The sequence below is a fragment of the Trichoplax adhaerens genome, genomic scaffold (assembly GCF_000150275.1).
Source record: "Trichoplax adhaerens TRIADscaffold_7 genomic scaffold, whole genome shotgun sequence".
Lineage (NCBI taxonomy): Eukaryota > Metazoa > Placozoa > Uniplacotomia > Trichoplacea > Trichoplacidae > Trichoplax > Trichoplax adhaerens.
Window position 1 is genome coordinate 2,879,182 of NW_002060949.1, and position 15,792 is coordinate 2,894,973.

Genomic DNA, 15,792 nt, shown 5'->3' on the forward strand with positions numbered 1-15,792 from the left:
GTATTTAAAAAAGGTGTAAAAATCGAATCAAGCTGAAAATTTTCTGTTATTACGACTTTCAAATTTATCGATATTTGCTAATATCAGTTAGTGTGCTTGAAATTCATTGTAACATCGAAGATTTGTTCTTAGGTAAAAGAATGTTTGAGCGTCGATTCTTTTGCAAGATTAAGACATCTTTTAGCTTCATTTAAGAAGGTTAGAATTACAATGTCATGAATATATGAACCTTATAAAATTTGTAGCATTATAATTTTTGCCATCTGATTGATAGGATCGCAATATACATGCATTGATTAACGGCTTATCAACAGTATTTGATGATTCGTCTATGTATGACCTTGCAATAGGTAAGCATACTAGGAAAAGTTAGAGACTAGACATTGTTGAATAATATTTTATTTATCTAATAACGAGTATCAATGGAGTAAATAAACGAAATGTTAATTATGTCGTTTAACAATTACAGAATTTGTCCAGTTTATCCCTGGATACCTGAAGGAGGAATTTGAGACAAGTTTAAGAAAGAAACTAAATGGTTAGGTTTAACCTTTTCAAGCCTGTGCTGTCTTTACCGGTTTGATTCTATAGCTAACAGCATTAGATTAAGATTTGAATATCAATTCCTTTGATCTATTTTTGCTGATATTTGTATATCGCTAAATCTGACTATGAAATGTTCTACTGCGCAGTATACTTTAGATTATATCTACTTTGAAGTACTTTGTTTTTACCTGTAACGTTAGAGTACTAAACAAACTCTTGTAAGAAATATTGTACTCAAGTTTTAATGGACTGTATGGTTGCTCTGAAGATCAATTCTGTTCATAGGCTAAATGCAACTCCTATATAAAATATTGATATCATAGAAAATTACTGTTTTATACATGTATAATCTGAAATTATCATACTTTGTAAGTTGTGACAAGGAAATTTCCCTAACTGAGTCTCAGTTATACTACCCCATGTATATAAATTTTGACGCAATATTAACCAAGCACAAAGTACGCATTTATTTCGTTACATTACGCTTGCGATATTACTGTACAGCTCAACGCCTGCAATTGTATGCGTTCATGATGTTTGCAAAGTATAATATAAAATCTAATTAGAATGGTATCTTTATTATTTTAAAATTTAACTGATATTTGTAATTCGATAAAAACTTTTTGATACCATACTGTGCATATAATTTATCATGTCTACATCCTGACTAAGTCAATCATAATACAAAATGTTTGTAATATGAATGTGTGACTACTTATTGCAAGATAAGCTATATATATATATATATTGGACGTTTCATAACTTTATAATTTGCAGTTTTAATTATTTAATTAACCATTGAAATGAGTACCCCCGTATACCAGTATCGCATCTAAACAGAGTGAACATGATAGCTTTAATTCACTGCCGTCTATATGCTCTCAGACTTACACTCTCGTATAAAATTTTACTGGAACAGTATTCTACAACGGAATCAAAAATTTAGTAAGAATATAAAAATTTTAAATCATTTTTCTTCATCATTGAGAATTCGTCACATACTGCTACTGCAGTATAGTGATAGTTTGATAGTGCATTAGTTCTTATACAGCTATGTACTTATAAAACAAAAGCGTAGCTGCTTGTGGATTCATAATTGGCTACAAAAGATGGTATAAATAAACTGGGAGTAAAAAAAGTTGTACTGTACAAAAATATCTAAAATGACTATTATGTATTTACACTCTGAAGCTTAACTATACAGTATGCTACCTTATCACAATTTGATAAAAAGTCATCACTCTATTACGGTAACATCGCCGGTACTAACGAAAATACTTCAAGGCATAACCGAACAAAAATCTTTCCGTAAATAATTCTGAGTCTAACATAGCGATATGAGCAGCTCTTCCTATGAAACTATTTAATGAACTCTCACAATTATGAAAGATATTATAGCGGATAACATTCGTATTTGATTTCTTTAAGGGTTCCAGTAAGCTTTCCAGCATCTCAGTATATACAGCACCTAAACCAAGAAATAAATATCCAATTTTTATAGAAAATAATCCGTCAGACAAGACCGTTTGGACGGGCAGAGATAATTATAATAGAATCAAACCTTGATCTGAGTTATCTTTTATTGACAGCTTACAATGCTCAATACGAGCAGAATGATAAGAAACATAACGATCTTGCTCCGAACTAACCAATAGTATATTCTTGAAGTGAGTCAGTCCTTAGAAGAATAAATTTTTCAAATTTTTTATATATTCAAAGAACAGCTACAGTTTCTTTTCAAATTATCTAGCTATATTATCATATAATTATAATAGATTAAAACTAAATTAAAAAAATTTGACTCGGTATTAGCCAGCCATCAAATATCATATCATTCATTAATTTATTGATCGTCAACATTCAGCTACATACTATTCATCTGTTCTTACCAGCTTGATAATATTCGTTTTCAAACAAATACAAAATAAAAGTAGTGTTCCAAAAACTACCCAATAATTCACTAAACTTATATTTGTAACTTTAAATTACCTGCAGATTTGTTTAACTGATATAAGAATGTTTTCCTTGGATCGCTATGGTCGGATAATGATAGCTGTAATAATGACGTCGATTTCTTCCATCTTTGCATAAACCACATTCCTGATGTAAAGAAAACAATGAAATTAAGGTGATTATCATTTGAATATAGAATACCTAATTAAACAACGTCTCCAAATACTAATGAACCTTAAAAGAATCGAAATTTAAAGCATTTCAAAACGTTATAGTAAACAATATACGCGTATATAAATTATCGCATCATAATTTCAGTTCATAAATCGCTTAAACAGAAATAAATAATATCGTATGTTTTTCGCGCTTAGGAAATTTTAAGTTAACTAACTAGTATCATAACAACATTATCAATCAATATTAAGGATTTTGCTTAACCTCAGTTTTTACAAATTGATATATTACAGGGCTTTAAGTATTACCTGTATTAACGATAGTACTGGGATGATACAATGTGCCCAAATGTGGTCCAGATAAGGATACGAATGTATACAATTTATCCAGGTATTGTGCCATATGTGAATGTCCTAGTGCTGAACGAACAAGAAGTGTACCTAAACTGTGGCCTATAAAACTAAAAAATAGTCGATAGATACGTTACTAGACTTTAGCGGTAACACTTTAGAACTGTTATTCTATCGTACCTTATACGAGTAGGTTCAATGTATTCTCTCTTGATAAAGCTCGATATTTCGGCAATAAGATTTTCGGTCATAACCTCCATGCTATCGAAGGTGTTATCCTATCAGAATTCATGTTTAATACTCATTTAATCCAATACACAAGCTATGCTTTTAATACTGAACACCACTGTAAATTTCAATCATGTTATATGTCGTTAGAAACCTCAGTTGTTATATTCAGTAAGACAAATAAATTTTATCAAAGACTACAGTATACTAGTACTGTACCTCATTTACAGATGACATCAGAAAAACAAAGTTATGATCCGGTAATGCACACTCTAAGTATATTCTAAAGTTCCTTAAGTCAGTTTTATGTCCTGCAGTGTTGTTATGAATACATTGGTACCATATAATAACAATCAGCGCATGATTTTAAACAAATTAATACCCTACATACAGGGATTTCTAATTAATCATGTTATCTTATCACTAAATTAGTTCTATGCAGTAACAGCCATTAAAAGAAAGCCTGACCTTCTAAGCCATGAACACAAATAACTAAGTGTGTCCCCCCAGAATTAGCCGAATTAGGATCAAAAGCGAAGAAAGGGGCTGATTCAAACTTGTTCACGCTATTTTTAATAAAGGGTAGAAAAATGTTGCAGTATACGAAATAAGTCATCTTATTAAATTTTCTAAATACTAAACAATACATACAGCTGATTAATACGTTAAATTTCAATCTACAGAGTTTATTTAGAAAATAGAATTCCACCACAATACATGTTACAGGTTACAACGTGATTGCTAACATTACTACTATTTAATCAATAAACTTAAAACAAAACTAAATTTCCGTGTTCAAACCTAGAAAAATTTTCGCAAGACTGGAGTAACTCTTTTAGCCCAGCTTTGGCTTTAATGAATTTACTAGAAACATGGTTAAAAAATTAGCACCTTAGTCGGAAAGTAATCCGCGAGGAACGCAGCTATTATTATATTATTTTAATAATAGAATAGTTTCTCAAGCTACAAGGCCATGGGAGTTAATTAAGTCTACATGGTTATCTCTGCGCTAATATTTGTTTCTCACTTTCTGTAATATAAAATAGCATTACATCATAGATCGCATAAGACTATTATCACATACCTTCCCACTTCCGGCTCGGTAGCGTTCAATAATTTTTCATTGGAATCTGTAAATTATAAAAGTAGCGCCCATGTCTGTTAAAATTATGTTCTATCATTAATAATCGCGCAAATGAGATAAACAGTTACTATTCTGTGTGCAAAGTCTGCTCAGCTATCATGAGCTGAGGTTGCTAATAGCTAAGTTGATAGTCTTACCGAATAGATTAATTAAATATTATTACGCAATAATTGTTATGTATTATAGCTTACCAAAGACATCTATCGAATCATCGAAAACCAATGCAACGTCATCCATTGACGTATTACTCAGTGTATGCGGTTTGCTACTAGTGCTATCATTCCGATAGCCACGATCAGAAGTCGACAACTTTACAGCCGACGATGATGTAGACACAGTGCTCGCAGTTGGTGACTGATTATCGGGATGTAAATCGAAATCATCTTGATCGCTATTAGCCACCTCAGATATGATACGTTGACTTGCTTTTGTTGGTGAGAGAGAAGTTCCATCCGTTCTACCAATTCTATCTAATACCGATATCATGTCTTTCTCTTCTGCCGATAAATGAATATCAACAGTGCCTGGTCTTGGTTGCATACTATTATAAATAGCCTTACGAATTAGTGGCTGACATAACGCGTAACTATCGGTATTAAGGCTATGTTCGGATTGACTGGAAGATGCTGAACCATTCTGCTTATACCTATCCGGAGCTGATTGTGATTCGTTTATATGATTGGAATGACCATTAACTGAATTAGAGCTTTCTAACTCATTGTTGCTGGCGTTCGTTCTTTCAAAGCCTGTAGAAAATACGTCAATTTTATTTATTACTTAATGTATTGTCATGCGAGCACCTAATATTAATCGAATAGACATTTACGTAATTCTTAAATATATAGGCTCCTAAGAAAGAATTTTAAACGAACTTTTCACTTTCTATTTGACGTAAAAAGTTTTAATAAAGAAAAAATTGTCCTTTCTATTCCCGTGATCAAGATATACCCAATCTTGCAACTACAAATTGCTTATTTTAGTGAGTGTAGCAACTTATAATAACCTTAAAGTATAGAACTACTTTTCCTTAGGACTGATGTATGCTATGTTACACGAAGAAAATTAGTATATAAGAAAACATCAGCTACTATCGAAATAAAAACAGCTCTAACAACTGCTGATCAAGAACTTCCGCAATGTAGGCACAATCATCGCCTAAACGCTCTCTTACCATTACATACAATATCTTCAAACAATGTTGGTATGTTGTCATATTCGCCATCATTTTCTCTACAGTGGACGGGTAAATTTGGTAAAGTTTTCAGATAACTGGTGGAATAAATATAACGCAAAATGCGTGATTTGCTTTCGTCCCTACGCAACATTAATAGTAGTCATAATATTAGCTGAAAATGTTGCAGTGATCAGATTATCTAAATGCAATACCAATCTAAATTGATATGTTAAAATAATTTTAGAGAATACTCATACTTGCTAGCGTGATAACAGCCTAACAAATCCCTACGACTTTTAGTCGTAAAAAGAGTTTCAAGTATGCGACATACCTATAAATGCAATTTTTGGTTAGCCATAACATAAATAAAAGTCAAATTTTTACTGTTAGTAATACTAATAGATAGTATAACATCAAATAATGGGTGAACGTTGTAATGATATCAATGCGAAGAATTCTTAAATTTTTGATACTATTACAATAGCAACCTCATCTTAAACTACATAGTCGCAATCGCGTTACTCGAATATATTAACGTTACCCTTTGTTTATGATGCTTCTCTAACAGGATTGATTGTAAGATAGGGCTATTAGTAACAACCTCTAATAAACTAGTCCACAGCTGCGATAACTAGAATCAAAATGATGTAAGAAAGTTAAATTCAATATTTTGGTATGCTGTTACTCGATAATTACAAAATCATAAGCAGAGTTATCATAACTTATTCCATATAACCTTGTCATTTAATATCTTGATATTATCGGAAAGTTGTTCTGAAATTGTTTCAATGTTGAACGCCTATAAAATAAATTTACAAAAATATTTTGAATTTATATAATTAACATCGTACTTTAGATCACGTACGTTGTCGTACGGTGAATGTTAACAGCTACACTAGAATATTCTCGCAGTTAAATCCTGCTGTGATATATTTATTATCAACTACTAGCCAAAGAGCTTCACCATGTCGCTACTGGAATATACATTCGATCATCTTTACATTCATAAATTTTATGAACTTTGTAATCCAAGATCATAACGTAATATTACGTATTCAATACAAAGTCGTTAGAGAGTACTCACTGGATAATGAATAAAATTACAGTACTGTACTATTCTTAAATGATTTCGTCTATTGCATAAATTAAATTTCATTACTTACAATATGTTAAACTAGAGTATTTTAAGTCATAACTTCATTAATTTTTATAGAACTGTATAGTGCAATGTCACTGAATTAGCACGTATTAATAATATTAACAATACATAAGGTAAGGAATTATTTAAATTTGCAGTTATCAACGCTCTGCAAATCTACTCTAAATCTTTCGTTAAAAGTTACAAACAGGTATTAATAATATTAAAAAATGAAGCAATCATTAAAAATGTTTATAATAGCTAGACAGAATTAAGATAACCCACTTGTATTTGTTTGACTTCCTCATCAGTTAACCCATGCGATTGCTTTTCATCCCCTACATCTACTTTTAAGGTATTGTTATTAACAATTTAACTCAGTAATTTAAAAATATTCAGATTGGCAAAAACAAAAATTAAAAATATAATACATTTAAGCAGAATTAAATTTGACGTACCTGTAGATGTAGATAAAGTTTGTTGACGATTACTGTGTAATGTTTTATATAAATCTTGTATCCAGGAGTTTATTTGGTTCGTACATTTTACGAGATGACAATACCAATATCTGAAATTCAAGCAGATGTTGTATTTATTTTATAGGAATTAATATATGAAATGATAGTAAGAGTAGTTATCTAAGATACTGCTTCTTTTAAAAGATCTTAAAATACTATATTTTATATTTCATCGATACTAATGGCATATGCTCTTATTGTAATAATAACTAAATGAGGAATACTTCCTTGATGAGATTTTACTTGCTAAGCTAGAATAGATAAACTTACTTATATATATGAATTGCTTTGTCAAGATCTTTCTTACTAGCTGGATGCTATAAAAAATTCAGTTTTATTATATAACGATATACCACAATTATTTTAGATGAAATACAGCATTAACCTCCTTAAATCAATAGTATAATCAAGTTGTTAATCATTTCTTCGCTATTTAATAACCATACATGTAGTGCACAGGAGTACAGATAGATAACTACTAATGGCTGACAAATTAATAGTCAATGCAGCTTCAACTTAATGTTGACGGCTTATATTCAAAGCTTTTAGTAACTATTCTGCCCCAGAATTTCATCTCATATGTTATAATATGTATGCAAACTTCAGTGTAACTGTGGGATTGCTAAAAACTTACGGATGTCTTATAAGGAAAGAAAACGTGTTGCAGATTCAAATGCTGATTGTTACAATCTTCAGTTATTGTTATTGATGTTGACCGCTTGTTAAATAAACCGTACTTGATGACTTTATTGCTACAACATAAGTAAGATTAAATTAGTAACAAAAACAGTGCTCTCGGTAAAAAGAATCTTCTGTCATAACTTTCTTAGGTTCGTGATAGCAAAATGACATTAAAGAACGATCATAATATCTAGAACATGTAAATTCGATCTTGGCGATAACGTAGGTTCTTAAAATACTATGAAATAATATCTTCCAGTAGTCTAACCGTTTGCTACAATAATTAGATCATGAAACAATATATATAGTATAATAAGAACAATTACTATATAGCTATCGAGTTTAATATGTCACTACACTTGCATTTACGATCATTAGAATGTAACGTGATAACATTAAGAATTATCATGTATATATAAATTTCAATGCTCATAAACAAATTACAATAATGCAATAATCTATGTTATCTTTAAAATGCTAAAGTTATTTTCAAGAATAATGAGCTCAGTATAGTACATTTTTTACACACTGCCGAAAGATATCTTATTTATCCAAGAATAATAAAATAAGACTGATTACTCAAGTCTCATAAGAATTTGTTAGTAATAACTTACGTTATGGTTGGTTGATAGATACCCACTAACATCGAATGTATTACCATTTCAACAGCCGATAAATGCAAATAATCAAACACTATTGGTCTCGCATAGTGTAGCTGGCCACATGATGATAACTGAAGCTTTAAATTATAGGATACAATCGATGTCAGATCAGACCAGCTGGTAGGTCTATAAAGAAATACGAAAAATAAGATGCAGATTTGATAAAGCCGATAATAAAGCAACTACATTGTCCGGCAAATACAATAATATTCCTTATCTTATTGATATATATATTTTATACTTCTATAATAAAATACTCCAACTATGAAATTTAAATGTTTATTATTCAAGTTCATTGGCAAAATATAATAACGAAATTAAAGCCGAACTAAAATCGAGAAATGGAATTGATAATAAAACAATTAGAACAACTGAAGTTATAATTATTTCTAATTCTTAAATAGTAAATAGTAACTGAATAAAAGATACAAACAGTATAAGTATCAAACAGCAATAAATTCGTTACGCTGATAGTGATAGATTTAATTTATTTTGATTATTGAAGGCCTAATCATTGTTGGTAATTTTATACTTTAACAAGTAGAAACCCTTTTTGATATCTTGAATTTATTCATAATACCGAGTTCCGTGCGCATATTACTATTACAGTAGTCTGTTTTTAACAGGCAAACGAAAGATGATATTTACAAGCAAGCTATCCTAGTGAAATAATTTAAATTGACACTGTCGAACCTAAGCTAGTACGGATTACTAACAACCTCGATAATTTAAATAATAGTTTGACCTGACAGGAATTACGGTACCGAATAGCAAAGAATAATTTCGAAGATTGAAATGTCAATTTCAAGTTTTGGACTTACTTATCATCTTTTTCATAATAGCAAAGCGATAGCTGTAATGAAAATGATGTTGTCCTAATCCATTCCATAGACTATTACAGAAATTTAAATCATAAAACAATAAATAAATATATATTTTACTACAGGCAGTAAAATAATTTGAGCACCAAGGACAATTATCATATCCTACGAAATTATGTTAAAAAAAATACTGTTGCAATTACTCCTACTAAAGATATTAATAAATATATACTCGTATATGGTATAACAAATACATCAATACTGTACACATAACTACTGTATATACTGTTATAGAGTAAATCGTTTACGGCAATAGTAACTTTGCTACTGTTATTAATCGAAACTGCAAATTATTTTTTCATCATATTTATCATAGTAAAATACGCTAGCTTTAGGCGTTATTAGAGCAATAAATGTACTGTAGCATACAAAAGTACGACATTGTACAATGTACAGTACTGTACTGCACATGGATGTTAGTAAAGTGATATCAAAATTGATAGACGAATATTGTACATGTATATCAAGAACATACCGACGTAGCCTTGATAAGAATTGCCTCATTATGACTGATTATTTCTATAACTTACTTTATCATTAGGTAATAATATGTCCATAGAAAATTGGAAGCCATCGTGCAATTCAATTTTCTCTTTTTGATATTCGATATGAAAAGTTTTTGAGATTGCGCCGTATTCCAATTCATTTCCATGTTGATGACGATTAACAGCAATAGAAGGACAAGCAATTTGATGATCCGTCTGATCATTATCAGCTATTGTTAAACAAGTAAGAATAAATATGCAATCGCTTCCACAACATTATATCGGTAGAGTATACGCGTATTGAAGCCTTGATACCGTACGATGGGCTATTACTATTTATAATAAGTTTAAAATAATGAATGAAAAGACCTGACTTAGTGGTAAACTTGGATGATTGATGACAGAATAACGGAGAGTAATGAGTAAAGCGTAATCGATACAGTACTCTAGCTATACCCTAATGTACTGTATCAAAAGAATAAAAAACAAAATGGCTAAATGTTTGATATTATAATTATCTCGATTGATGAATATTAAATTATAGAACAAAATTTAATCAGCGATTATTAATGTTATTAACTATAAATAATAAAATAATATATTAATAGGATGATCAAATCACCATAAAATCCTTTAACGGGATTGCCTATTTAAAACACTGTCAGTTAAATTCTCTATATTAAATTATACTGCTTTGGCCCTAGTTTTAACTAAACAATTAGAAAAATATCAATGATTGATAATAACAATTACTATTTGTTTTGATGTTTGATTACGTCGTGAAAAGAGAACATATATAATAGTCCTTTTTTTTACATTTACATACAGCTTGGATTATAATCTTCCGAATAACCCTTTCGTACAGTAATTGATTCTATCATTTATTTTCCCAGTTAAACTTACTTAAACCGCCATGAAGTTGCTTGACATCGATATGGCATTGAAATCGGCTGAGCGGTTTCAAAACTACGCGAAGGTTGTAATATCTTTTCACGTACATAGATATAGGAAATAATATAGCAGTGTATTATTAAACGATGGAGAATAAGATATTAATAAATTTATATCAGTGATAGATACAAAAGAGGAACAAATAAGATATGCCAGTTCTAAATAACGATACTACAACAATCATCGTAATATAATTAATTATCCTTAAAGATGATCAATTTAAATACGAGCGGCATCTCCTTGTATTCAAATGATATCAGTTTTGATCTGTTCGACGGTATATGCAGTGCGATATACTGTAGTATTGTTATAATACCGTATGTAGAAAAGTTCAATAGATATTTGAGACTACTGTATATAAATAAATAAAGTAAAATACCAATGAAAATACGTCTCGTAGTTGGGTATTAACGCTATTAATGAGCCTATAAAAAGTACTCTTAATATTTAACGATGGATATTATACAATTTTACTAGAAAAAAAACTTCATCAGGTAAATCTTACAAGTTTAATGATTGCGTAATCGGGTTCCCTTCCATTTTATTCATTCTTTCACATCAGTAGAATTTAAAATGTAATTCCTAGTGCTGTAATAACATCATTCTCTGCTGAACATACTGTATAGTATAGCTTGCTTTCCAAAGAAGTAATTGAAATAAGCACATACCACTGTCAAGATTGTACGCGCACAGTAGAAATCCTAGTTAGTAATCGTATACACTAAATGAGCTCTACTGCTGTATAGGGAAAGAGTAGCTATGGTAATGTATTTCTCCCATCTCCAATGATCATACTGAACAATAATATTCGAAAATTTACACATCTGTACACCAAAATAGGCAGTGATGGTGTTAAGGGATACAAATTGAACTTTGTTGACACTTTAAAACTACATTAAGTTAACATTGGATACACAATCGTGGCAAAACGATTTTCAGAGCTTGAATTAAAAATATCACCTAGTAAAGTTGTGGTGTACAGTATACCGTATTTGAATCAAAGGCGTGCATTTACAGTATACTATGCGTGTACTGTATAGGTCTTTTAGCAAGGGTTGATGAAGAAGGATGTGTTTTCATTTTTATTTTGTATGATCTGCATGTTACTGCACATCGATATTTATATGCTACTGTGGTTACAGCTGACATCAGACATATATGTACCAACACCCGTGTAGTATAATAATAATAATAATTAATAGATATGACGAGTAAATTTAATTTCCGTCGTATCAAAATATACCCTAATTACAGTGCTGTATTGTCGACAAACTTTTGAAAGATTCTGATGAAATAAACTCCTTTACATTATGCTATTGATGAACTTTTATGGATAGAGCAGACTTTATATCTTGGGAGATCATTTGATATTAAATGTGTCAAGAAAATTGGAAATCGCCAACATCGAGGATAGAGAGTAAAAACTCGTCTACAGAGCAGTATTGTATGTATCATCTTTGTCCTTGATAAGACTATATAAATTCGATGTCATGTTTTAGTGTTTCATGAATGCCGTAATGAGAATACTTTACATCGAAATGAAAGACAATTTAAATCATGAAAAGAAATTTACAATGCAATAAATAAATCCCAAATAGAGCCGAAGATAGCCATCAATACAGAGGTTTAGAGAAAGGGAATATGAAAGACTTGATTCAGAAAAATAAGGGGAAAAAATGTATTTCCCATGACGATCATCTAAGATCGATCATTACAATATACACGTACAGCAATAGACTGAGTTTAAAAGAAATGGAATTAATGTAGAATCCGACAGAAGAGAAGAGAGTAGTGTAAAGCTGAGCATTTAATGGTTATCTGTGCTAGAGTATGTTGTCTATAATGAATTGATATTTGTTACTGACTACAATTACACTTTAAAATTTGAGCCATGTTCATCAATAGTTGTGAGTTATACTATCATGTGGAAGAAATATGAAGGTATGCCATCATTAGAGTCATCAGGGCTGCATTCCACTACTGTGTTCTAAAAGAGTTTGTATCAATCGCCTTGGATAAACTATGATCCGACTTGAAACGTTATAATAACAATCATTATGGTTAGGTTATTATGTCTTTCTGGACGTGTATGGTGTCTTGGTGTAGCAATCAGTTTCTTCTTCTTCAAATCAATTTATGTAGGGCATACGTTCTACTTGTACAATAATATCAGTCAATACATGTATGTTGAGCTAGCTCTTTTAGCCGTGTTTATCAATCCAACATTTAAAGTCGAGATTGTAGTCTTAATGCCTACTGAATCAGTTGTCCTTTAGCTAATGTAAGAAATAAGACTTGAAAAAATGCAAAGCAAGCAAATTTGTAGTTACAATATCATGGAATACTACATCATACAAGAAAAACCCCAAAACAAACCACTCAATTTCATTGATCTGTACAAGATCTATTGATTAATTAATAGAGGATAAAAATGTGTACTCCTCAACATACTACCATTGATTCTGTTTATCAACTCGATAGTAAACAATCTAGTGTATATTTCAAGCTTTTCGGTTAGTTTAGTTTACTGCAAATAAGAATAACACACATCCCTACTAAAATAATGACAATTAGACAAGTATCTGCACATTGCATATCCCTCATCAAAAGGTAAAGTAAGTCATTCTCTTTTCGTCCATGATTTTCTTACCCTTTATTGAAGAGATCGATGTTATGAAAGGCAGCTAATTGGACGTAAAATTGGAACCTTGCTTGCAACATTGTATAACAGCTTGATACGTGTATTAATAGCTTGAACTTCTATACCATAGAAACATAGTACTATGCTGAAAAAATAAAAAAAAAGGAAATCTATCTGAAACTCCAAGTTTAAATCAATATTTTCTCTTCTCTTTGCATTGCCAGGAGTAATTCAAATCGACAGTAGGTTGGTCTTCCAATTTGCCCTACCTACAGTACGGTACTGTACAGTACGCGTTTTCGTCTGGATACATCATTGACACACGTATTATACTGTACCATACTGTACTGTACTGTACCGTAGTGACCTGTCTACAGTACTGTACTGTACATACAGTAGTCAACCGTCAACGCCCTAGTGTACGTTGTACTGTAACAGGATATACTGTACACTGTACACCGTAGTTTCTGCGGACAGCATACTAGCCGGCAACTCTGTACGCATGCCGCTAATTGCTAGGTAACAGAAACAAGCTTCTGCACTTGAAAACCACTCAAAAATAAGTTAGGGTGCTACTACTGTCTTCTTCGAAGGTCAGAAACAAGCTTCCACACTTGAAAACCATTCAAAAATAAGTTAGTGTGCTACTACTGCCTTCTTTCAAGTTCGGAAACAAGCTTCCGCACTTAAAAACCACTCAAAAATAAGTTGGTGTGCTACTACTGTCTTCTTTCAAGTTCAGAAACAAGCTTCTGCACTTGAAAACCACTCGAAAATAAGTTAGTGTGCTACTACTGTCTTCTTCGATGGTCAGAAACAAGCTTCCGCACTTGAAAACCACTCAAAAATAAGTTAGTGTGCTACTACTGTCTTCTTTCAAGTTCGGAAACAAGCTTCCGCACTTGAAAACCACTCAAAAATAAGTTGGTGTGCTACTACTGTCTTCTTTCAAGTTCAGAAACAAGCTTCTGCACTTGAAAACCACTCAAAAATAAGTTAGTGTGCTACTACTGTCTTCTTCGAAGGTCAGAAACAAGCTTCCGCACTTGAAAACCACTCAAAAATAAGTTAGTGTGCAACTACTATCTTCTTTCAAGTTCGGAAACAAGTTTCTGCACTTGAAAACCACTCAAAAATAAGTTAGTGTGCTACTACTGTCTTCTTTTTAAGTTCAGAAGCAAGCTTCTGCACTTGAAAACCACTCGAAAATAAGTTAGTGTGCTACTACTACTGTCTTCTTCGAAGGTCAGAAACAAGCTTCCGCACTTGAAAACCACTAAAAACCACTCAAAAATAAGTTAGTGTGCTACTACTATCTTCTTTCAAGTTCGGAAACAAGCTTACGCACTTGAAAACCACTCAAGAATAAGTTAGTGTGCTACTACTGTCTTCTTTTTAAGTTCAGAAGCAAGCTTCTGCACTTGAAAACCACTCAAAAATAAGTTAGTGTGCTACTACTGTCTTCTTCGAAGGTCAGAAACAAGCTCCCGCACTTGAAAACCACTCAAAATAAGTTAGTGTGCTACTACTGTCTTCTTTTTAAGTTCAGAAGAAAGCTTCTGCACTTGAAAACCACTCAAAAATAAGTTAGTGTGCTACTACTGTCTTCTTCGAAGGTCAGAAACAAGCTTCCGCACTTGAAAACCACTAAAAACCACTCAAAAATAAGTTGGTGTGCTACTACTGTCTTCTTTCAAGTTCGGAAACAAGCTTCCGCACTTGAAAACCACTCAAAAATAAGTTAGTGTGCTACTACTGTCTTCTTTCAAGTTCAGAAACAAGCTTCTGCACTTGAAAACCACTCAAGAATAAGTTAGTGTGCTACTACTGTCTTCTTCGAAGCTCAGAAACAAGCTTCTGCACTTGAAACCACTCAAAAATAAATTAGTGTGCTACTACTGTCTTCTTTCAAGTTCGGAAACAAGCTTCCGCACTTGAAAACCACTAAAAACCACTCAAAAATAAGTTAGTGTGCTACTACTGTCTTCTTCGAATGTCAGAAACAAGCTTCTGCACTTGAAACCACTCAAAAATAAATTAGTGTGCTACTACTGTCTTCTTTCAAGTTCGGAAACAAGCTTCCGCACTTGAAAACCACTAAAAACCACTCAAAAATAAGTTAGTGTGCTACTACTGTCTTCTTTCAAGTTCGGAAACAAGCTTCTGCGCTTGAAAACCACTCAAAAATATGTTAGTGTACGCGCATAGAGCTTCAAAACGCCATTGCGTTCGATGTAAAATTAGCCCATCATCCGCAATTTATATA

The 15,792-nt window shown here is 31.7% G+C and overlaps 1 protein-coding gene across 1 annotated transcript; it reads right to left on the bottom strand.

Moving 5' to 3' along the window:
• Positions 1-1,811: 1,811 nt before the first annotated feature.
• Positions 1,812-11,434, bottom strand: TRIADDRAFT_58113 (uncharacterized protein; the record flags this gene model as incomplete). Its single annotated transcript, XM_002114337.1, has 22 exons — positions 1,812-2,014; positions 2,108-2,224; positions 2,536-2,646; positions 2,982-3,133; positions 3,204-3,301; positions 3,471-3,562; positions 3,720-3,817; positions 4,336-4,381; positions 4,587-5,141; positions 5,567-5,709; positions 5,827-5,900; positions 6,111-6,200; positions 6,306-6,368; positions 6,993-7,051; positions 7,166-7,275; positions 7,496-7,542; positions 7,860-7,977; positions 8,521-8,694; positions 9,390-9,460; positions 9,980-10,164; positions 10,838-10,920; positions 11,391-11,434. The coding sequence occupies 22 exons, from the start codon at positions 11,432-11,434 to the stop codon at positions 1,812-1,814; spliced, it is 2,733 nt and encodes a 910-aa protein (XP_002114373.1).
• Positions 11,435-15,792: the final 4,358 nt, after the last annotated feature.